The sequence below is a fragment of the Lepidochelys kempii genome, chromosome 4, assembly GCF_965140285.1.
Source record: "Lepidochelys kempii isolate rLepKem1 chromosome 4, rLepKem1.hap1, whole genome shotgun sequence".
In the NCBI taxonomy this organism is placed as follows: Eukaryota; Metazoa; Chordata; order Testudines; family Cheloniidae; genus Lepidochelys; species Lepidochelys kempii.
In genome coordinates, this window is record NC_136383.1 from 115,391,136 (window position 1) to 115,414,436 (window position 23,301).

The 23,301-nt window shown below is 43.9% G+C and overlaps 2 protein-coding genes across 10 annotated transcripts in view; one reads left to right on the forward strand and one right to left on the reverse strand.

Annotated features, from left to right (window-relative positions):
- NSG1 (neuronal vesicle trafficking associated 1) overlaps positions 1 to 23,301 on the forward strand; it is a 27,008-nt gene continuing 3,707 nt past the window's right edge. Inside the window, exons 1-4 of one of the 4 annotated variants that reach the window (XM_073342524.2) lie at positions 1 to 271; positions 2,029 to 2,162; positions 8,673 to 8,789; positions 17,878 to 17,988. In XM_073342524.2, the coding sequence (XP_073198625.1) occupies positions 2,034 to 2,162; positions 8,673 to 8,789; positions 17,878 to 17,988 (357 nt within the window). In that variant the 5' untranslated portion in view covers positions 1 to 271; positions 2,029 to 2,033. Of the gene's footprint in view, positions 272 to 707; positions 1,256 to 1,995; positions 2,163 to 8,672; positions 8,790 to 17,877; positions 17,989 to 23,301 lie in introns of those variants that run through there. The other 3 variants (XM_073342525.2, XM_073342523.2, XM_073342522.2) reach the window with 3 other exon arrangements.
- The window catches only part of STX18 (syntaxin 18), a 118,397-nt gene continuing 112,011 nt past the window's right edge, over positions 16,916 to 23,301 (reverse strand). For 4 of the 6 annotated variants that reach the window (XM_073342518.1, XM_073342515.1, XM_073342519.1 and 1 more), the window contains one exon: positions 16,916 to 22,353. Coding sequence is in view for 1 of the 6 variants with exons in the window: in XM_073342517.1 (XP_073198618.1) it covers positions 17,362 to 17,424 (63 nt within the window). In the remaining 5 variants the exon portion in view is untranslated. The remainder of the gene's footprint in view (positions 22,354 to 23,301) is intronic. The other 2 variants (XM_073342517.1, XM_073342516.1) reach the window with 1 other exon arrangement.

Genomic DNA, 23,301 nt, shown 5'->3' on the forward strand with positions numbered 1-23,301 from the left:
CATCAGCAGCAAAGCAAGCAGCGCCAGGAAAGCCGAATAACGGATCGCGTCCTCCCAATTACCAGGGCCCAGGAAAACAATGCAATTAAAATGATAGATTGGCTGCACCAGCGAGCAGGGCGCACCGGGCGGCTTATTTAGCGCAAATTTTCCTTCTTCGTTGTGGATTGCAGCGTTTTGGACCCCCCTTTCACCAACCCCCGTCTAAGGCGAGGAGCGAGCAGCGCGGGCGCCTGGCTCCAGGGGTGTGTTCGGAGGCAGCGGCTCACAGGTGCGAGCCCCGGGGGAGGGAGGCGGGCGGGCTTCTCCGTGCTAAGGGGCTGAGTCAGCAGAATGGAAAGAGAGGGGGCGCCGGCGCGACCCTCCCTGTGCTCCCCGGCCATAACGCGGCTCCGCAACATCGCCGTCTAGAAGGGGGCAGGCTCGGGGAGCGCCGCACGCCCCCTTCTCGGCCCCCGCCGAGCGCCGCTGCCCCCGGGAGAGAGCGACGAGCGCTCGCGCGGCAGGAACAAAGCCCCCAGCCCCACCCAGCCCCTTTGCACCGCGCCTCCTGCCAGAGGCGCGGGGAGGGACCTGCAGCTCCACCGGGAGCCTGGGGGGAGCGACGCCCCCAGCCCGCCCCCATACTTGTGCCGCGCAACCCCCCCCGCTGGTACGGCTGCCTCACGAGGTCACTGTCCCCTCCCAGCCCGCTTGTACCGCCTGGCGCTGACCTCGACGAGGAGGGAAGAGCGACGCGCCTCCGCTGCTCCATGCCACGGCTACCCTGGCGGGAGCAATGCACCCACCCCCCCCCCAGCCGCTTCGCGCCGCCGCCCCAGGACCTTGCCGGGGGACTGCGCCCCCCACGCCCCTTTGTAGCGCTGCTGCAGAGGGAGCCTTGCAGCCCCCCTCCAGCTGCACCAGCGGCCGGCGCAGGGGGAGCGAGTAGCGCGCCTCCCCCGGGGCCCCTTTGTGCTGCTGCTCGGATCTGCCCTAAGACACGCGGCGGATGCGTCACGGCGGAGGCGCTGCTGCTGCTAGCAACGCGCACAAGCCCATTCACCTCAAGGCAACCCATCCCCGATCGATCCTTTCCCGCCCCCCCGCCCGCCCCAAGCCGCTCCGGAGAGCCGTCCCAGCAGCTCCGCCATTTCCGAGAGCTGAAACAGAAGGGCTTGGAGCATCCCCTGCCTTGCACCCACCCACCCACCGGCCCCGCACAAAGGGAAAAGGCAGAGGAGTAGGTGGGGTAAGTCCAAGCCTGTTCTTTCCCGTAGGTAGCGACTCTTTCGGCTGCGGCTATTTGGGAGAGGGGAGGAGAGCTTCATGCCCAGCATCTCGTGGTGGGGAAGGACGCTGGAGGGCTTCTCGTTGCGCTCTGCTCTCTCGCCCCCCTCTCCTGGAGATGGGCACGTTCAGAGACAGCCGAGAAGGGATGGATGCGGAGAGGGGGGCGATGTCGCTGGGCAGAGAGAGATGCAGAGACGGGGACTGTGGAAATGGATTGATGGACGTGGGAGGGGGGGAAAGCTGTGTCGATGGAGAGATGCGGTGAAAGGGGCTGTGTGGATGGAGGGGACTGCGGGGATGGATGGATAAACTACATAGAAGGATGTTGCATTTCCACTTGATGTTATTCAGGGCTTCCAGAAAGCGCTCTGGAGAGGATGCCATTCGCCCTTGGACTGGGAAGGAACACAGAGTTTTTATTAGTCTTCTGTTTAAAAAACAAAAAACCAAAAAAAAAAAACAAAAACCCAACCTCCACCTCCTCCCAAACTGTGACACAATTATAGCTTATGCCTTCCTAATGACAATTCAGAAAGTAATAGCGATGTAAAAAAGTGGAATTAGATCACTTGAGATCAACAGAAGAAATTTTCCCTGAGGGGAAAAAAACAAAACAAAAACGTGTTTTAGGATTTGTGTGTTTGGGGCATATTTTTGGTGCAATATGAGTTTAAGGCCTATCACTGTGTTAAGGTTTTCATTTTTATGTGTGTGTACTTGTAGGACTTTTTTTTTTTTTTAAATTTTTTAATCCAGGAAGGATGGTGAAACTAGGGAATAATTTCAGTGAGAAGAGCACAAAGCAGCCCCTTTTGGAGGATGGATTTGACACTATCCCCTTGATCACACCCCTGGATGTCAATCAGCTACAGTTCCCGCCTCCTGATAAGGTACAGTAGGCTACAGTTTCCACCACAGAGAATCACACCCAATCTCTCTCAAACAACAGGAGAATCATTTGTGTAATAAGCCATTTAGAAAACTCCATTTATTAGAGGGCATTTTAAGGAGTGGCTATTTCTTCTTGAGAAAAAAATAAATAATTAAGCCAATGATCATCATAAACATTTCAGTAAAAGTGATTTTTTCATTTAAATGCCATTAGTTATCATTAAAACACATACATATTATAGGGTTAGATGGTACTGAAAAAATCAGTGATAAGTACTTTTAGATTTCTTTGTTGCTTTGAGGATACGGTGTAGTATTTTGCAAGCTTGTCTGTGATATGTTGTCATTCTTTTCATTGTATGCCCTTATCTTCAGAATCTGTAAGGCAGCTGTGAAAATTCATTGGGGGTGAAATGTATCCTGCTGGCTGTAAAACCTCCCAAAGTGTGGAAGCATTGCTTTAGAACTCCACAGGGTGGGCTCAGGCAGGACAGCCACACAGGGAACTTCCACACCATTTGTGTGTCTCAGAAGGGGCTCCATGCTGATAAGCCAACTGGAAAGGGGAAGCTGTGGATGGGATAGTGGCTGGGTTACTAGATGCATAATTAACAGATTCTGTGGTCCAAAACTCCTGAATAGGGTGTGTGGATTAGTATCTGCTGTTCCAGCCCATAGGCTAGAGTGTGGATCAAAGAAAGGTTGTACTGCCACCCCCTATCCTGCCCACTTGGGGGAGAGGCTTGTATTTCACCTCCCTGACCGCTGCTTAGTGGTCCCTTATGCAAAGCCTGATTATTCAAACTTTGATGCAGAAGGGCAAGTGCAGAAACCTCAAGACATTTTTTTCATTCCCCACACAAATAATCTGATAATAATTATCAGTTATGGGACATAATGGAACAGATACAAGAAAACAGTTTTGTGTTTTGTGTTTGTTTGGTTTTTTTTTTTTTTTTTCAAACATTCTTCCGTTTGTATAAGTTAAAAGCTTACTGGTCTCTGGTGTTGATACCTTCTGAAAAATAATATAAGCAGCCATAAACTTGAACTGGAAATGGTCACTAAATACATATGGTAACAAATTTCATGGTGAGTTTTTGCTTCATAATCTTTGAAGGCTTATTTCTTTTCTTAGATAAATGGTAGGTATAGGTTGCATATCTTGAAAATCTCATGTGCTCTTACCCTAGAGATAAAGAATATCTGTAAAATTGTCTAAACGTTCATGTATGGTAGACAATAAGGGTCTATTTATACCCTCCATTACATGGGTGTAACTTCCATTGACATTTCTGTATAGTACGTGGTCACCACTTGGCAGGCACTTTAGATGGGATTAGCCCATAACATTGGCTTCAAAGCCCTAGAGCCTGTTTCTGCCCTCAGTTACATGTATGTAATTCCTGTGCTGAGGGCAGAATTGGACCCAAACGCTTTAAAACTGTTGTTGTGGCTGACTGTGTCTGCCAGTTGGTGAGCAGACAACCAGTTAGCAGGGTCCTGCATCCAGAGGCCAAACTTGCTGAGTGTGCATGTTATATTACTCAGCTGCTAAGCAGAGCCTTGAACCAGGAACCCCTGTGGTCCACAGGCAGCAGATTAATGAAAATGGAGCCACTGTGGTTAATCCAGTAAGAGCTGTACTAAGTTTGTCATTACTGGAAGTTGTTCTTTGATTAGTACGTGGTCAAGTAGCACTGGGCAGAACTCCCACTGCAGATAACAGGAGTTGTGTGAGCAGAACCAAGGGCAAGTTATGGACCCGAACAGAGGACTCAAACATTTGGTTAGCATTTCTTCTTTCCCCACTGCTCATCTGTGTGTGTGTGTGTGGTGTTTCCTTTCCTTTGTGCAATCATTTACAACGAGTAGAAGAGTATTTTACAGGCCTCAATGGGTCCCTTTTGTGCCCAGCCAGGTAAGATGCTTCTTAGTTCGTAGACCACTGATACAGACTTAAATGTTTTATTTTTTAATAGAGCTCATATTAAAGATGCCAGTAGTAGAAAGGATTGACAGAAATCAAATTCTGAAGTAGCAGTGTAGTCTTGTGTAATAAATGTAAGTACATATTTCACATATCCAAGCTTATGCAGTTACAAAGCTCTGGTGTTGCAGTGAAGCATAAAACCGTCATGGAGAGTAGTGACTAATGCTAAGAATTTGATGTTTTTGACAGTTTCTAAATTAAAGGCTGAATTGATTTAAGTATACTTTTGGTTATATTAAACAAAAGAAAACATTATATAACCAGGCAGCTACAACTATGATCACTGTCAGTTGGATGTGATTTTTTTTTGAATGCCTGCAATTATGCAATATGATGAAAGGGGGGTAGGTGGCGGGGGGGGAAATCCCAAAACCAATTAACTCCCATGATGCCACTGAACATAATTATAATCAAAATGAAGATAGGATGTTTGGAAACTAGTTTCCAAAACTAACACATCTATGTAATATTCTAAAGATACTGTGTATGTTTTGTGGAATTGGGCCCAAACCATCACATGTTTCAGAGAAGGAGCTGGCTGAGAAAGTAGGCAAACCCAAAGCTTTCGGTTCAGTGTCTGGCTTAAGTGTCACAGTTCTGCTTTCAGAGGTGTATAGTTCCCACTGACATCAGTGGGTTTCATCTAATGACAGTATTGGGCCCTAAAACCAAAAAGGATACAGAGTTATAATCTTTGGAAGATGACAAAATATGGAACAGATCATTAAGGCTTTGGGAGGCAAAGGGAGGATTGTGCCCAGTTTTGAATGCGATGCTATAGAGACGGTATTGGAAAAAGTTGTAGAAGATGATGAACTATAACTTTGTGAAGGAATAAAGGAATCTAGATTTGTATTCACTAGAATACAAGAGATTAATAGGGACATAACTGAGGTATGGAATATTTTAAGGATATGATGATGAGATGGAATTGTTTGATGGGGCTTTTAGGGCTTTCAGGAGTCTCTTTACAGAGAAGGCCTGTGTGCAGTTACTACCATAGGTAAATATTTTTTTTTAAAAGTTAGCCTGACACTTGAACAATATCACAGCATAGATGCAAAACACAGTATGTAGATAGGTGGGTGGATGGACCTACACTTCTTTCAGTCCCAGAATGCTACTGTGGAAGACTACTGCTATTGTTACTATGTTGTCATCCGCTCGATTTTATTTTTATTTTTTTAAACTGACCTCTTAATTGACTATCTGATCCAGTCTATCTCTGGTTTCAAACCTCACTAGTTGAATTCCCCTGAAGCTGATAGAGATGACCACTGTGACAGACTGACAATATCCTGAACAAACCTGATGGAATTAAGATCAACTTTATTGAATTAAGCTAAATCGTATTGAATTTGGGTTAATATCTTTGGAGTACATTGTACTAAAAATGCAATTGTGTATGTGTTGTGTTGTTGTGTATCTTCTCTAGTAAGGAGGGGGAGGCTAATGTACTGCCTCTGTTTTCAGACCTTTGAAACCCACTTCCCCAGCCTCCTCCCCAGAAAGGTGCACAGATACTAGCTCAAACTGGATTTTCCAGGGACCAACAAACAAAGGAAGAATTTTGGGATAAACAGCATGGTTTTAAACTGGCTCTTGACCTTCTTCCTGATCCAGTAAACAGACAGGGCCCTGGTCCAGAGCGGGCCCCAATCCTTTGGGAAGGATTGGAAGGACTGGGCCTAATGAGGCCCCATAAGACTGGGTGCTTGTTCTGAGCTGAAGCTGTGATGAGCTTGTAACCAGAAGGAATCCCCTTGGGTGAGGGGTTGAAGGACTGCTCCTGACAGACTGCATGTTAGGGTGATTTCTAGTAAGCTTATTAAAATGTGTATAGGTACTTTTATTGTTTTTTAGTATATTTTCTTTGTAGTGCTTTTTTACCTTAATAACATAAGCTTGCATAGGAATTGTTGTGTGGTATCTTATAATGGTAGCAATTACGCCTGGTAACAGTCTCTGAAAAGAAAGCAAGTAGGTGTCCTTGGGCAACCTGTCTGTGCTGGGAGTAACACAGTGAAGGCAAAAAGAAAGGGAGTACTTGTGGCACCTTAGAGACTAACCAATTTATTTGAGCATAAGATTTTGTGTAGCTCAAATAAATTGGTTAGTCTCTAAGGTGCCACAAGTACTCCCTTTCTTTTTGCGAATACAGACTAACACAGCTGTTACTCTGAAACAGTGAAGGCAGAGAACTGTGCTGCCTGGAAATACCCCAGTCAGAAGGGAGAGAGATGTGGATCGTCACCCAGAAGGACAACAGCTGGGAAGCTGAAAGCCTGAGAGTAGATGCCCTTGCTGGACCAGTGAGGGGAAATACAGGTGCAGTTATATCTGCTCTTAAAATATACTAAAGGAATGGGGAAACAAATCAGCACCACATCATATTTGATCTTGACCAATAGTGGATTGAACTAACCAATTGCATTTCTTATGTGCTCACATGCACCTACACCCCTCTGCACAAATAAAATGTAGCAACATCAATGCAGCGTTTAAACAAAACCAATCATTTGTGGAATAGTCTTCTAATTATATGCTCCCTTCAGCTTCCTCAAAAACACATGGAAGGGAAATTCATCAGTATTTGCTAGTTGACAAAGGGTAAAATTGATAGGAAGGATATTTTCATGTCCTCCATGAGGGAATGATATGTAATAGGAAGAATTACTTAGTTAGCATCACTAGTGTGTCTGATGCCAGTGAAAGCAGATAAAATGAATTCAAAAAATTACTTGGTGGTTGTGACCCAAAGCACCCCTGCATTTACACACTACAGTATTGTAAAAATCTTTGCACAAAATATGCCGTATGAGGTATCATTTGAAAACTAATAACTCACTCATTAATATTCTTGCATGATGTATGTATGCAATGGGCATTAAGAATTATGAATCTATGCTGCAATTATAACTGTGTGTAAACCAGGTGTGTTGGGGAGTTGTTAAACAGGTGTATCCTGAACAAAGGAGTTTGTGTTTCCATCAATTTACATGTAAACAGGCCCATCAAGCTAACAAGAGGTGGAGGAAAACACACTAACAAGTGGGAGAGAAGACAGGATGGTGTCTACTACACCCAGCAAGAGAGAGAAGCTTGGTCTGGGTATTACTTTTCAGAAGAATCCATTTCAAACTGGCCTATAAAGACAAGGGAGCTGTACCTCAAGTGATAAGCAATCGAATCAACAAATTGAATGCAATATTAATGCATCATGTAAGATCTTTTATGAATGCATGCCCAGATAGGAGGGACTGTCACAGCTGTCAACTTGTCCCTATGTAAATTAGGCATGGTGGAATCAAACAATAGAAGTCCCATTTACATAGAAATCACCTAGGGGATGGGAAGCCCACAGGAAGAGAAGAACAGTATGAGGTCATCCTTCCTCTTGAAACAAGTTCATTGGACTTTGGAAAATAGAAGTAAAGATGGAAGCCATCTTTGGCATCCACCACTAGACTGACACAAGAGGCCAGAGTTCTTGCAAGCTGAGAAAGATGGGCCTTAAAACCAAGATGCAGGGGAGGGGTTTGGAACTGAATATAGGTGAGAAACCTGCTTGGGCAAAGATCTTTCATCTAATAAGACAAGGGAAGCCAGTGCCTTGTATTTTTGTGGAAGGTCCTGACTGAGGGAAAGTCAGCCATGACTTGAAGAATGACCTGGTTAGCATAGGTGCTGGGAATAGGTGTGTGGGGGGGTGCTGCAGCAATCCATGGCTTCCATTATATACTGAGTTTACAGTTTGGTTCAATGTCTCTCAGCATTCCCACTATAAAAATTGTTCCAGCACCCCTGCTGGTGAGAGGAACTATCTTGAATAAAGCCTGTATCTTGTTAGATTAAGTTTTAAGCTCTAGTTTTGTTTTACTTATACTTGAACTCACTTAACCTATGTTTATTTTGTTAATTTTTTTCATTTTTACTCAGTGCTGTGTTTTACAGGGAAGTGTGTATTTACCCTGGTTAGCTTAATAAGCTGTGATGTTTTGTGTCTTTAGAGGAATAAACAAACAATATTATTTCTCTGAACTTTCGAGGACAGAGCTGGGCATTGCAGAGCACACAGTTTTGGGAAAACTTGGGACTGGGAGTGTGCTGGAGTCACACTGCAAGTAGTAACCCAGACTGATGAAAGCCAGAGTTAGGCTGTTGACAGGCTGCTGGGGTCAGGGCTGTCTAGCACACAGACAATCAGGGTGTGATCTGCATGTTGGTAAGCTAGTTATGAGCAGCCCAGGTTGGAAGTTACAACAGGAAAGCATTGTGAGGCACCCAAGCTTACAGGGCAGGTGGTGACAACTCCTCACCAGTCCAGATTCCACCCCAGAATGTGACAATGGTATCCTTTTAATTGCATTGGGAAATTTACATTATTTCATATGTAAAGCTATGACCAAGAATAGTCCCATGTCTAGTGCAAAGCTAGGTGTTTTGGGGAAATAAGCCTTAGGGTGTGCAGATCTAATTAGTAATCAATCGCTTTTTTGTTGATGTTTTTGATAAGGTTGTGGTCAAAACGAAAACAGAATATGAACCTGATCGCAAGAAAGGAAAATTTCGTACCCCCAAAATAGCTGAATTCACAATCAGCATAACTGAAGGAGTTTCGGAAAGATTTAAGGTAAGCAAGGCTATCTATGCTGTTAATAACTCAATTGCTGTTACAGAACTACACTCAATCAATTACCAACTATAGTCAAAGAAAACTTGATTTAAAGAACAAAGATATGGCAGAAAATTTTTTAAAAATTGAGTGCAACTACAGTATCTCAGCATTAGTAATTAGGACCAACTCTTGCAGTCCTTACATCCAGGTACTTCACTCCTTACTTCGACAAAAATCCCATTGAAATTTGTCCGTGGAAGTTCAGCATGATTAAGTGGCAAGTATCTTACGGGCATGTAACTCCCATTATGTGACTAATACTCCCATTAGCTTTAGGGGAGAAGTACTGTACAGGCATCCACTTTCTTTTTTGCTTATTTTTTTTTTTACCGTTTCAAACACATTCTGTTAAAGGAGCAGTCTTTTCCCCAATGTTATTCCTTGTGATGGTTAGTGAATTTGAATACACTGATTTGGTGGCTCAGGGAATTAGTAAGATGGTGGCAAACAGCTCTGTTACTAGTTCAAATTTATCCCCTAGTATGGTGATGTATGAAAACTCTTACCATCTGATGCCTGTTCAGTGAAAGTGAGTGGTCTAAGTCCATTCCTTGGTGAAAATGTGTCCACATCACAATAACTCCCTTTGTAGGTAGTCTGACAGAGACAAAGGACTTACCGGATGAAAAGACTTGAATCATTCCTCCACCCCAGCCCCAGGATAGGGTTCCTCGAGCCATATTAGCAAGGCAAAGTGTTGAAATGTCAGCAACAAGGCAAGCTTCTGTACCTGTTCTGTCAAACTTCAATTTCCTGTCTGTCTGGCACCTTGCACAGGCATTAAGTTCACTCAGAAAACATCTTTAAAATATTTAGTGTGTGATGGCAGTTTAAAGTGCACAGACTAAAACATGGCTAGAAGGTTTAAGGTTTAGTTTGGAGATAGAATGCTGGGCTGAAATAAAGAACCATATTCTTTTCCCAGTGCACATGTGTAACTCCCATTGGTGTTAATGGGAGTTTTGTGGGCACGTCAAGAGAAGAACATACTCTTTAGCATGCAGAATAGAACACAGCAACCATGCATGAACAATGATTCTGAAAGTTCTTTAGGCCAAAAGCTGCCCTCAGAAGTGTACAGATAGCTTGCTTTGATTTCAGTGACGGCTATATGCATATAGCCAACAGTGGAATTGGAGTCTTTGTGCCTGTGTTGAGAGAGAGCTGAGCAAAGAAGACCTCTCTGAGCAGCAAGTGCATTGCTTGTAATATTGTTGTGTAGTCATTTCTAATTTGTACGGCTGAGCAGTTAGAAGCATACTTGAAACAAAATGTCTTTTAGATATGACTTTACAATTACCTCTCTGGGATTAATCTCAAACTACAGGGTTGCTAGGTAGTGCTGCTAGGTAACTGCTGCATCAGAGAGATTTCTGTAAGATTTTTGTATCTCTGGGGAATTGCATGATGAATCACACTATGGCTGTATGTCTAGGTTTCTGAAGGGAGGGCGTGAGGGGTTGACCAATTAGGAAAATTGTAGTTTGTTTAATAGAAAACAGTAGTTTCATACAGAACAATCAAGCCCTAAAAATGTCCCTCAATTTCCTTATAGCAGTGTTAGGATTAAGTTATGCTGCTTTGTAACATTTTAGAAAAGACTGACTGCTTCTCCAGCAGAGACGATTGTTATATTCACCACTCCCAGTAGTAAACAGTTCATGAATAATTGATAAAATTTCATAAATATGCAGATGAAAAGAAGAGATGATTGTGGGATTTTCTCCTGGGTCCTTATTAATTGTGAACCATCATGTTAACTGCTGCTGCTGATTTCTGAGAGAGCAAAAGGATGTTTGTTTGAAAGTCAAATATTTGCTATAATTATAAAATGCATTATTTAACTGGTAGGATATTGACTTTGGCTGGTGTGCATGGAAAAAGCTTCAGAAGCTGTTTTAATGACTTTAGTATTGTACATCAGCTATGGATATGCTTTCTGCAGACTAAAAACATAAAGTTGCACTAAAAATATAAACAAACATATTTACTAATAATTCACATGTGTATTCCAAGATGTAGTCCTTAAATAAGGACAAAGCAGATTGTATTTTGGGGATTCATTAGTGCAGATCATCTAAAGCTGTGCTTCTTAAGAAGTTCTACATTATGACAAACTAAGCAAACAACAGGTGCATATGTCATATACCTCATTTGTTTCAGCAGTTGGGTGAATAGGAAGTTGTAAAATATATTCATTCCGACTACACTATCATAGTTATAATACAGCTGAAATTGTTTTAGAGTAGAATTAAAGTGTAATTTTTCCCTATAGCTTAATTAGATATATACAGTCAGATTCTGTTTGTTACTTCAATGCAACTGAAATCAGGATTTGTCCAAAATGGACAGAATATGGACATTGTGTATATATGAGAATCCAATTCTGGTTTTCCGCAAGTAACCACTCTGGTATGGACATGAATTTAAATGGCTAGTTTAGAGTATGAATAGATGTCTGTGGAATTACTGTGGAGAAATATGGGGAATTATTCTGTCACCTTTGGAAAGCCAGCTTCAATTGAATTACATGTAGAGGTTTTTATCTTGTCTCCAACAAGTTGTCCACAACACAGAATCGCTACACATAGTTCAGCATGGCTGGCAGTCTCTGCTCAGAAGAGACCTATGGTGGGAATTGTGGGAAGAGGAAGAAGCTATTGCAGGTCAGAATTGAGGTGCATTGACACCTAGGAGTGAAATACTGATTCAACTGAAATCAGTTATGACTCCCATTGACTTCAGTGGAGCCAGGATTTCACACTAGATGTTCGATATTCCTCCCATTGAACACTGGCATAGTGATGCACACGCTGTCGGCTGCACACAACAGTTTCAGAAATAAAGTGGTGCACTATTGAAAGATGATGCTTTTACCTTTTGTGAAATAAACCTTGGTACAGAAACACTTACAATTTAAATGATTTGGAAAGTAAATGTTTCAGTTTCCCCAATACATTTCAAGCCTTTTTTAAAAAATTGTAGTACATTTTATAATCCATGTTGTACTTACAAAGGCAAATGAATTCTTCAGACATTATCCTTGACATCTATGCACACATCAAACTACACAGCCAAAGTCCGAAGCCTATTTGCAACACAAGTCATGTGCTATGAAGTAACAAACAGTTGTTTAAATATTTACAAGCGGTTATGGGAAAGCAAAAGAGGCATCCTCCTAAAAAAAAACAAAAACAAAAAAACCCCAGTTTTCATTATTCACATCCTACAGTTTGGTATCTTTTCCCTATTATTTCAATAAGCCATTTTAATAGATGGAAGAAATGTAAGTGTATACAACATACTTAAAGGTTTCATTATTGATCTACTTAAAGGGATAGAATCAATTTTAAGAATGACCTTTCTTTCTGAAGAGACTCAAGGTGGGTGAGGTGATATCTTTTCTTGGACCAATTTCTATTGGTGGAAGAGACAAGGTTTCAAGCTTCATAGAGCCATGGGGTACCCAGGGCAGTGAGGCACCTCGCTACCACCTGCCCTTAATATGATGAAGCCTTGTCTGTGCCTGCCATGGGTCAGCTCCCCAACTCCACTGGCAATGGGCAACACCTAGCATTCCCCTCCCAGCCTATGCAGGTTGTATTGTCCCTCTGCAGGTTAGTGATAAACGTACCAACCCCTGAGTTCTCCAAGTATCTCCCTGGAGTGTCCAGCCCGTTTCCTGAGACAGCATGCTGCCAGCTTGTTGCTTTGGTAAAGGATATCCTATTATGTCTCTCTTTGCAACCTCATATATGTCAGAACAGTCCATTGACCTTTATTCCCATGGTATGTTTTACAACAGCATTAACCTGCAGTGATATAGCCAGACTTAGTCTTGAATAATTACATTCTGCCTGCCTAAAATTCTCCTGGATAACAATAGACTTCTCTGTGTGGCCTAAACTGTTTTGCATTGTTGCTGTATTTCCTCCCAGACGTGCCTGCATTTCAGTGGTAAGTGGAACAGATGTATAGGTTGTGAGTCACTTGGATGAAAGGTAAATACAAGTTTTCACTCTTTAGTGTGGCATCAAGTGTGCTAGGTACCTTACAGACAAATCAGAAACGAGGTTCCTGTTCCAAAGCGTCTACAACCTAAATTGCTTAATATGGAGACAGAGACTGGGGGATGGAATGCGACGAAAAGTAAGTGGCTGAGCAGGGAAACCTAGAGCATGCCATGTTAGTTCCATGTTTACTAACATGAATGTTTTTAGGAGGGGAGGAGTAAGATTTATATGCTTCCTGACGGATGTGTGCTTTGAGGAAAAAATTTGATGGAGGGGAGAGTGGTTAACCCAGTCTATCAGGCTTCCAAAGGCTTCAGGCAGAAAGGGGCTAGTTGAAAGACAGTGTGGAGGTGAGGACACAAGGAGCAGTAAGCCAAGTAAGTGAACAAGAGAAAGTAAAAGGAGAAGAGAACAGAGATGGGAGCTAAATTGCACATGGCATTGAAACAAATTGACTTTTAGCTAAGGTGGTTAAATTTAATTCAGAAGGGGAGGGGAAACCAGTAAGGGATTTGAAGAGGGGCAGACGGTGTTTGAGCAGTGGATAACTTTTTGCATTAGCATTTTGGGTTGGTTGAAAGGGAGCAAGGTAAATGTCAGCAAAGTGAGAGAGGAGGAGGTTGCAGTAGTCAAGGAGAGAGGTGAACACCGCTTCGACAATATTTTTTGCAGCTGTCGTGTAGGGGAATGGATTGATTAGAAGATCTTGTAGCATTACATCTGTTGCTTTTCAGACTTTTTGATTTTTGTGTGTATCATTTGCCTCTTCCTATGTTAGTTTAATTGTCAGAACCCGGGAGTTTTGTTTCTTTAGTATCTCCAAAATCCATAATCATTTAACTGTACCCACAGTAGGAACCTTGGTTCATTTGTTAGTCATCTCTTGCCTAGATTATCGTAATGGGCTTCTGCCACAATTCTGGGATTACTGACAGGTGCCTCCTGCTGTTTGGGTGCTGCAAAACTTGTAGGGGACCCCCATCTGCATAAACAGGAGTCTCAGAACTGAATAGTCTGTCTGCGTTTTGAAGGGGATGGGGCTCCTGGCTCCCACTCCCCATGTCCTTTCAGTATAGTTCCGTATTCCCTAACTTCGGGAGGGGTTGAGCATAGCAATACCAACCGTTTGGTGGCTCGCCTTGGGGCTTGCTGAACCTGTCCTGCCCAGATGGTAAGCCAGAGACTGCTGTCTCCTTGTAGGATCAGTTTGACCTTCTAGAGGGCAGTTTCCCTGAAGCCTTCCAGGAGTCCTCTCTTGGGAGCTGTAGAGCTGCTGTCTGCTCTCTCCCAGAGATGTCCTGCAGTTGACTGGAACTTCCTGCTTTCTAAACCCTGATTCCACCCCGATACAACTGACCCAGCTGGAGAGGTGGGCAGCCTTGTTCACAGCAGCTCTTTAAGCCCTTTGTCACTGGTGCAGGGTTCATGCACCCCACCATAGCTTCTGGCTAGACTTTCACTTAAAATCTATTCAGAAATCTGTCATATGCTTAATATATTGTCACCTCTTCCGTCTGAGGAATCACACCACAGTGCTGTCTAAAACCAGGTGAAAAGGACTCTTTTAAAGAACAATATTATAGAAATATTTACATGAACTGTTTTTGTACTTATAAAAATCATTTAAAGGGGTAATCACTCCTGTGCAATGGTGGAGACCCAAACGCTTCCCAGGAGAGTACTCAGGCATGCACGCTCACTAGCAGACACGCTCTCTGCTCCCACTGTGTCGGCACTCCGGCCATGAGCAGAAGAGATGCGAAGTCCCCTTGGGGACAAGAACAGCTGTGTCTGTACCAGGATTTCTACCTTTTCCCCCCATCTGAACAAAGGATGAGGGTGAACTGCCAGGACCACTGTAGGAGGAAGAAAAGAACCTTCCCCTAGGTGAGGGAGAGGATGAAAAGCTACTGGAGGGAAGCAGTAGAGTGACTGTTTCAGTTGGGAGTCATGGATGTGGAGCACCTTGCTCATGTCCTTTGCCTCCATCCTCCCACCCCTCAAATTGCCGTGGGCAATTGGTTGTTCTTGGGGGGGGGGTGGCCATGGGGATCGAATGAGGGTTCGGGGGGGGTGGTGGGTGAGACTTGCTATAAAGATGGGGATTTGAATGGGGAGGATCAGTTGTGTGGGAGAAGTGGATTTCTTGCCAGGTGATTGGATCAGAGTCTGGAGGGTTGCTCTGGGATATCAAAACGAGGGTTATTGTGTGATCAGGGGAAATTTGGCTGTTGGCAGGTAGATGAGGCTTTGGTCAGGCTATAGGAGAGGATGAGTGAATTGGGTGGAACTGAGGGGAGTTCAGATTGTAATCTACGGACTTTATTCTTTCCCTCTCCTTGCATATGCCTCTATGGATATATACAAGGAGTAACTTGTATCTTGGAGGGGGGAAGGATGGGAGGAGGATAAGACACCTGGTTGGAAGGAGCCAAGAGATTTCTGATTAGGGGTTTGGAAATGTAGCATGGTTGTAAATTGCAAGCATCACAGGAATAAGAATTCACATTTGAATGCCATTATTAATTAATTAGGTAATATATTTTATAATAGTGTGGGATAATGGTAAGACCTGGGAACAGAGAATTGGGAGATCTGGGATCTATTTCCAGTTGTGGACTGTGTGACAATGGGCCAGTCATTTAGGACCTGAGCTGCAGAAGCACTGAGCACCCACAGCTCCAAATGAGGTCAGTGAGAGATATTTATAGTCAACACCCCTGAAAATCAGCCCCCCAAAGCCTTATTAGCAAGGTGCCAAGCACCTACAACTCCCAGTAAAATTGCAGGATTGGACATAAGAATGGCCATACTGGGTCAGACCAGTGGTCCATCTAGCCCAGTCCCCTGTCTTCCAAGTCACGTAATTTTGTTTGGCTCTGTTTACTGTTGTTTCTCTGGCTGAAACGTGTGCTATTTTTTCTGATTTTTTTTTTGATTTTTTTTTTTAAAGCCTTTTGCAGCATCTAGGCACATGTGCATCCATTTAGAATTTCAGCTAAAAATAACAAGGTCATTTCAAAGACAACTCCCCAAACAACAAATATAAAACACTCAGGCTACACCTCTCTCAGGCAAAGGCCTGATGAGATAAGCTCTGCAACATGCCCTTTAGCTCAACCATCTTGGGTTTCTAAGGACAAGGGGAGAGCTCCACCCGCAGTTCCATTCTGGGAATGGGTAGTTTGAACACGGAAGCTCACATCACAACCATCAGGATGATGCTTAGGGAAAGAGATTGTCTAACGCCCTGCTCCAGCACCCTTTCAAGTCAATGGGAGTCTTTCCATTGACTTCAGTGAGCATAAAGACCCTCAATCATGGGGCTTTTTTAGGTCAAAGTCAACACCATGAATTTTACTCAGTAACAGACTGGTAACCAGTGCAGTCTGTTGAGCACAGATTGTCACATGCTCTACCACATGCACTGCTAGGTAGCTGGGCAGTTGTATTTGGAGTTTCTAGTCTTCAAAGGTAGCCTTATTTTGAACACATTGCTGTATTTCCATTTGGAGGTGGCAAGACACTTCTGCAGTGCAGCCTGCATGTGATAAGTTGCTGGTGCAACCTATGAATTCTAGAGCACTGAGAATCCAAAAAGGATCCCCAGACTGCAAAGGTCATTAACAAAAAAGTCTCACATCCCCTAACTAGAGGAAGCAGATAACACTTTCTCCATACCCTCTGGATGGTTTTCTTGCACCCACCAGTGGCAGTTCTGTCATATCTAGATTGATCTTAAGTTGCTGACATCCAAACCCCTGTTTTGGGAAGGCATTGGGAAAGGAAATACACTTAACCAATGCAAGCTAGACTTAGAGCTTATGTTATCCTGATACTGCTGCCCCAAACCACCTCATTCTGTCCCAGCAGGCTTAAGCACATATTGAACAGGAAAGGTGACAACAGAACCTTTCAATACAAGGGCCTTTTGTATTAATTTAGATGGAATAAATGGTGCAGAGGTGTTAACCCAGTCACTGTCCAGCATTAAACAGTGTTAAAGTCTGGGGCTTGTTATACAGAGACCTCAGCTTGCTTAGAACCATGGAAAATCCACATTAAACATTCTTTTAACTTTTTATTAAAGAAAAGCAGGAAAAACAGTTAGAACACTTGAAATGTACAGTAGTGAGGTTTTCATATTAACAACATCCCTTGTTTCCTTTCCCTTCCGCTTGAGAGAGATTTTTAGAAGGAAACCCCCCTTGTTTGACAATCTCTTAGATGGTAATAACTGTCCTTTTGGGGTAAAGAGAAGCTAGTTGAGATGGGCAGGAGAAATTGTTGTGACTGTTGCTGTTAAAATCCGATACCGTTGAATCCCAGGTGGTGGTTGGGATTCAGCTGGCCTGGTAAAGGTGGTGATGTCATCTGGGTCCCTCTTTCTGGCCTGATATGGACATCTCTCAGGATCAGGACGACGACGGCCTGGGGTCCCAGAAGATGGTGGGGATGGCAACCATGATGGTGAAGCTTACTCCAGTAGCCACCTTCTCTTCTTCCTCTTCCTCTCAAAGACTTTCTTTAAGGACCCCAAAAGGGAGTGATGGGTGGAACAGCCCATCCCCTGATAACTGAGGGACAAAACAAGGCCAAGTTTCCAACACACCAATTGCGGTCCATTAATTTCCGGACACTTTCTTGTTTACCAAGCATGATCTCAACATAGTCCTGGAGTTATACTAATTGTCCTTTTTGTTAGGACTAATTCAGTTTTTGTGTCTGGTAATTAGTTGACCAACTTTTCATGGTTTAATTCCCAAGCAGACACAGTTATAGGCCCAATTGTCACAACAGCCCTCTAGGCAATGAACAAATGACTGGAACTATCTTCTGTCTTCTCTAATTGGGAGGAACAGGGGCACTCTTGCTACTCTGTTCACCACTTAGTGGTTAATTACCTGTTTGATTTTTTTTCTTTTATTGCAAAGCACACTGATACTAGACAGGTATTAAGTACATTAATGAGTGATAATGTAATAAGCAATGCATTAGTAATAAGAATGTTGTATTTTCTCTCCTTGCAGGTAACTGTTCTGGTCCTTTTTGCCCTTGCATTCCTAACATGTGTTGTATTTCTAGTAGTCTACAAGGTTTACAAGTATGATCATACCTGTCCGGAAGGATTCGTTTTCAAGGTAAAGCACACACATTCTAGAAAAACAGAAGAACATGCAAAAGTGTCTCTGCTACTTTTTCCTTATCCTTGGGGAAAGTTATGTTTATTTGCATAATTTAATTTTTTTATAGAATAAGGCTCTATTTCTTTCTGCATACTCACCACCTCACTTATCAACTATCTCATAATTTTCATAATGTTCTTGGTTCTTTTTGCTGCTGCTCCAGAGATCAGGCGAACATCATTCTTAATGCCTGTGCACTTAAAATTAGGTAATCTTCACCTGCAGCTGTTTGAAAGATGTTCTTAGTTATTAGGCAAGATGGATATCACGTGTGCCCCCAAATTTATAGGCCATAGGAAAGAACAAAGATATAAATCTAAATCATGGAGTGAAGCATCTGGACTCAGCTCCTACTTTGGATTTATGACAGATGTATGAAAGTTGTCATAGTGTGAGTGAGAGTGTGTGTAAAAAGTTCTTATATGCTCCGGGGGGAATTCTGCATCACTGCACATGTGCAGAATTTATGTCCCCTGCAGATTTCTTTGCTTCCCTGCAGAAAAATGTCTTTTTGAGGGGGAAGCAAAGGAAAGACACAAGCAGTCATGCGACCCTCTCCAGCAGTATGTTTCGGGTGCCCAGGCAGCTGGCAGAGAAGTAATCACTGGGGGGCAGGGGTTGGGACTGGGGAAGACCCAGCTGGTGGCTCCTATCCTGTGGTGGGCTCAGCTGCTAGTCCCAGCTGGGCTCGGGGGGATGGGACTTCCTCTTCCCCTGCACTGTATCTGGGGCCAGGTCAGATCCCAGATTTCTCCCCCAGCTGCAGGAAGCTCTGCAAATCCTCCCACCCACTTCCTGAATGCATCGCTCCTCAGATGCAACAGGATCCCTACACAGGGAGCTGCTTCCCCATCTGCCCAACCCCTGTGTATCCAGACCCCCTCATACCCAAACCTCCCACTGAGCCCCTGCCCCATTCGCCCTGCACTTGGACCACCACGACGAGCCACCTGGATCCCCACCCTTCTGAGCCCCAACCATCTTCACCTGGACCCCCCTGCAAAGTCCAATTACCATTGCATCCAGAACCGCCCAATAAGCTTCTGCACCCGATCCCCCCAGTGAGCCGCCTGCACCCAGATTGCCCCAGACAACACTCAACCCACACCTGGATTCCCCCCCACACTAACCCCCTCCACACTTGGATTCTGCCTTGCTGAGCCTGCCTGCCCACACCTGGTACAAAGGGGAAGAGCCTTGGGGTGTTTCTGGGGTAGGCCCAGTCCTTGTGCTGTGTCAGAGTTGAGGTCAGGAGTCACACCAAAGGTCACAGCCAGAATTGCAGTGAGGAAGCAGGAACAGGCACAAGGAGTGGGAACCAGGCGAGGAGGCAGAACTTGATCTCATGGGTCTGGTTAGCAACTGGCTGCGTCAGGAACAGGACGCTTTATGCTGTGATATGTCCAGTCAGCAGTCTGCTGCTAGTGAGCTGATCCTGCTGAGCCAACAAGTTCAGCCTCTGTTTGTGGGAGTGTTAGCTAGTTTCCTGGTGGCACAGATAGTAAGGCTTTCACTCAGCAACTCTGCCTGAGTTCAGGAGATCAGACTTCAGTTTCTGTTTATGCCTTGGAGATTTCCTGTGTGACCTTAGGCAAGTCACTTGCTGTCTGTGCCTGTCTCATTTTTAAAATGGGGACAATAATACTTTCTCCTAACCTGTGTCCGTTTTGTCTATTGAGATTGAAAGCTCTCTGAGCAGGGACTATGTGTTTGTACAGTGCCTAGAATGATTATCTCAGTTGGGCCTGTTAAGTGCTACTGCAATAAAGGCTGTTTCTTCCAGGAAGACTTGTATCATATTCTCCTCAGCAGTAAACTCTCTACATCCCCCCATACTTGAATTGCTGTCCCATGTGCTCTGTTGTCTTTGCTTGCCTTTTCTAGCTTGACTGGTCAGTGAAGGGAAAACTTCTTACCTCTAATTCAGCATTTCTGAGGATATTATTTGACTGGATTCCTACTCTTGGTCTTGTCCTTCTAACAAAGGACAGGTGGGATCTCCCATGGCTCTCAAAGCTTTCTGGCTGTTTAATGCACTGGTACATACAGCTCATGCAAAGACCCTTATTGCTACTTGTTACGGTCCCAGTGGTGAGGGTTTTGTGGAGACTGTTTCCAAAAGGAAGTGTAGATCTATGACCATCTCATGATACAAGGGATCGTAAACTTACATTTTGTCAGATAAATCCATAGAATATCAAAGCTGTGCTGCAATAACGGATCTGCATGTCATGAGGCCTAAAACTGACTCAATGCTGACTTGAGTCTGTCTTTGGTGCCCATGTCTGTGCCTCTTTTCTGGAAGATCAGGCAAAGCTCTGCACAGATGTCACATTCTGAGACCAAGGAAAAGTCTGCACCAGAAAAGATTACTTTAACTGTCTTACATTGATCATGCAGCCCTTTGGGCAGACTGTCTATGCTAACTTTGCCTGCACTGAAGTTCTCTTGCATCGACGTCCCCAAGACTAGGATGCTGATGTGCTTTGCTTGCAGAGGGTAAAGAGTGTCCCGCATCAGTAGTTCTAGTGCCATGCGGTATCTTTGCATAAAGGCCATGCTGCCACGTCCTTGAGTCAAACTTAGTTTACTCTACGCTGATGTCCACACGTTGTGGGCCATCTTCAGACTGAAACAACTTGTTTTTAGGCCCTTGTTGAATCGATGCCTGGCTGTGATGGGCAGTCCTACCATGTCATGGATGCCTCAGGCTCCATGGTCTCAAACCTTTACGTTGTTCTGTACATCCAAGGCTTCAAAGTGTCTGTGTTGACTTAAAAATGCTATATTGTCATCTCCCATGGCAATGGTACAGCTGCTTAGACCATGAAGGCCAGCTGTATTAACATTACCTAATCTGAGGCTTTCAATGTTGTTGGTCATGCTTGGAGCACAGCTGTGTGGAAATCTCATGGAAGTAAGACCCTGCTTTGACCATAAAATGTCATGGATGGCTTTGTCAGTTCCACATGACTCTCTAGCTGCCTTGAGAGGTGGATCACATGGCATGTTATGCACTGGAAATACTTCCATCAAGACTTTAGTAGCTATGCTCTATGGAAAAGCTTTGCAACTGTGTCACAACCACACAGCCATAAAATGCGTGTGTCTTGACTCCTGCTTGCAGGCCCAGAGGGTCCTGGATTGTGAGACAGCTCTGTAACTCAACAACCAAGAACTGAGACACAGGAAATAACTGCTTCTCATCTTGACACTTTAGGGAGTCAGTGATCCTGTCCCAGAGAGTCTGACGACCAACCTTGTTGCTTCTAAAATAATCATGGTGCAGCTCTGTGCCAGTGGCTCAATAGCATAAATTTGTGTTGGCTCCTAATTTGGCCTTGTGGGATAGCTTTATAGCCTCTAAGCCTTTCCACAATGAAGTCTCCTTCCACCAGGCAGCAGACATAAAGCCATGGCTTATTTAGATGCTGGGTGAATTTTGACATTGTGAGCCTAACCCAGATATCTGCTATGAGGTAGACTGCACCTCTGAAGCACTCTGAACTGGCTACATACTGGTCTGACTTACAGGAGTCTCAGCTGGAGACATGGGTCATTCCACTCTCATCTAAACAGCCTGGGTCAGTTTCTCCAGGATATGGAGTTACCTTAACATACCCATAAAGGAGTTTTTAGCCACAGATGCCAGAGTGCTTGCGTTCTGATGAACCCGGAGACAATAGGTCAAAACAATTTCAATAGATCAACTAGAGGCCAGCACAGCCTTGCACATTACATCTGAAGCTCCACAACAAAATTAGTGGAGCTGAATAGAGTCACTCTCCTCCTAAAGGAAGCATTGAGGCCATTAACACAGCCCACCTCAAGAGAACTCAAGAGCCATCCTGATGCAGTCAAATTCAGGTCAAGCTGGAAACCACAGTTGCCACAGGCATGAAGGGCTCTGCCTGTGACTAGCTACTGTAGCAGGCTGTGAAAAAGACTGGTGCCCCAGACTTGAGGTGTACACCTCATCTCTGTCACCCCTCTGTGTTAGTTTCTTTTCTAATGTGGGCATTAGGAAAACTGATAAAGGATTCAGGATGATGTCCTGAACTAAGACAAAGGCTGCAGGACAGGTAGAGGTCTGGAACCAGCCCCACAAAACATTTACAACAGGGAGCTCATTTGGTGGCTCTGACCAGTGCCTTACTGGTGGGGAATGTTCAAGAACTCTGGGCTGGGCCATACAATAGGTACATCTAGGAGTTCCTCAAAGGGACAAAAGCCTTTCATTGCGAGTAGGAATCCAGTCAAAATGGGATCTCTAGTATGTGTGTCTTAAGCTGTTCTGCCATGTGCTGTGTACATCTGTGACTGTAAAAAAAAGAAGAAAAAAAAAACTTAATAGGGGATACTGTGCCATTTGGGAAGCTGTTCTTTGGGTGTGATGAAATAAAGTGCATTTATGATCAATTAAAGATCCTGTGGTACCTTTTGTACTGCAAGTAGGTTTGGCTTGGTTCCAATACTGGTAATTCTTCTGTTTGCCCCCTGCAATTTTAATTAGGTAACTAGATTGTGCCCCCCTAATCACTAATAACAGCTTAAAGTATACAGCCCCTTTCATCTTTAAGGCATGCCAAGCGCTCTACAAACATTACACATTCACTGTGATGTATCAGTTTTAAATGTAAGAGCAGGAAAGTCAGGGAATGGTACCATTAAGGTTCTGTTAAAATCACATACAGAATGTGCTATATCCATGTAGTAATTTCAATATGCAACGCAGATGAGTTGGACACCTGACATGGAGTATTTTAACTCAGTTTGTCAAAGTTATAAGCAACTGAAGATAGGGGCCTATAATGAGAAGAATCAGGCATTGCTTCCAGTTTGTGCTATAATGAAACACAGTTGCCATAAATGCCAATTACAGAAGCATTTTAATCATTTTTCTGTTTTAGTGCTAATGTAAACTATTCTAGTTTTTCACATTAAGAATTTATATTTTCAGATGACAATGTGGTTGCTGTAGCTGAGCAAAAACAGCTAAATGATTACTATCCTGGAGTTACCCTTGCCATTCTTCACCAAGGCTCCCATCCTCCAACTGTCTCTGGGTGCTTTGACCACTGTGCTCATACAGAGCCCCATTGACTTCACTGGGGCTCTGCATGAGCCTAGGACTCTGCTGATATGGGGTGAAATTCTGGCCGCATGGGAGTCTGTGGCAATGCTTCTATTGATTTCAGTGGGGCTAGGACTTAATTCATGGAGCCAGTTGTAGGATCCAGGCTAGTGATAAGACAAGACAAAGCGGAA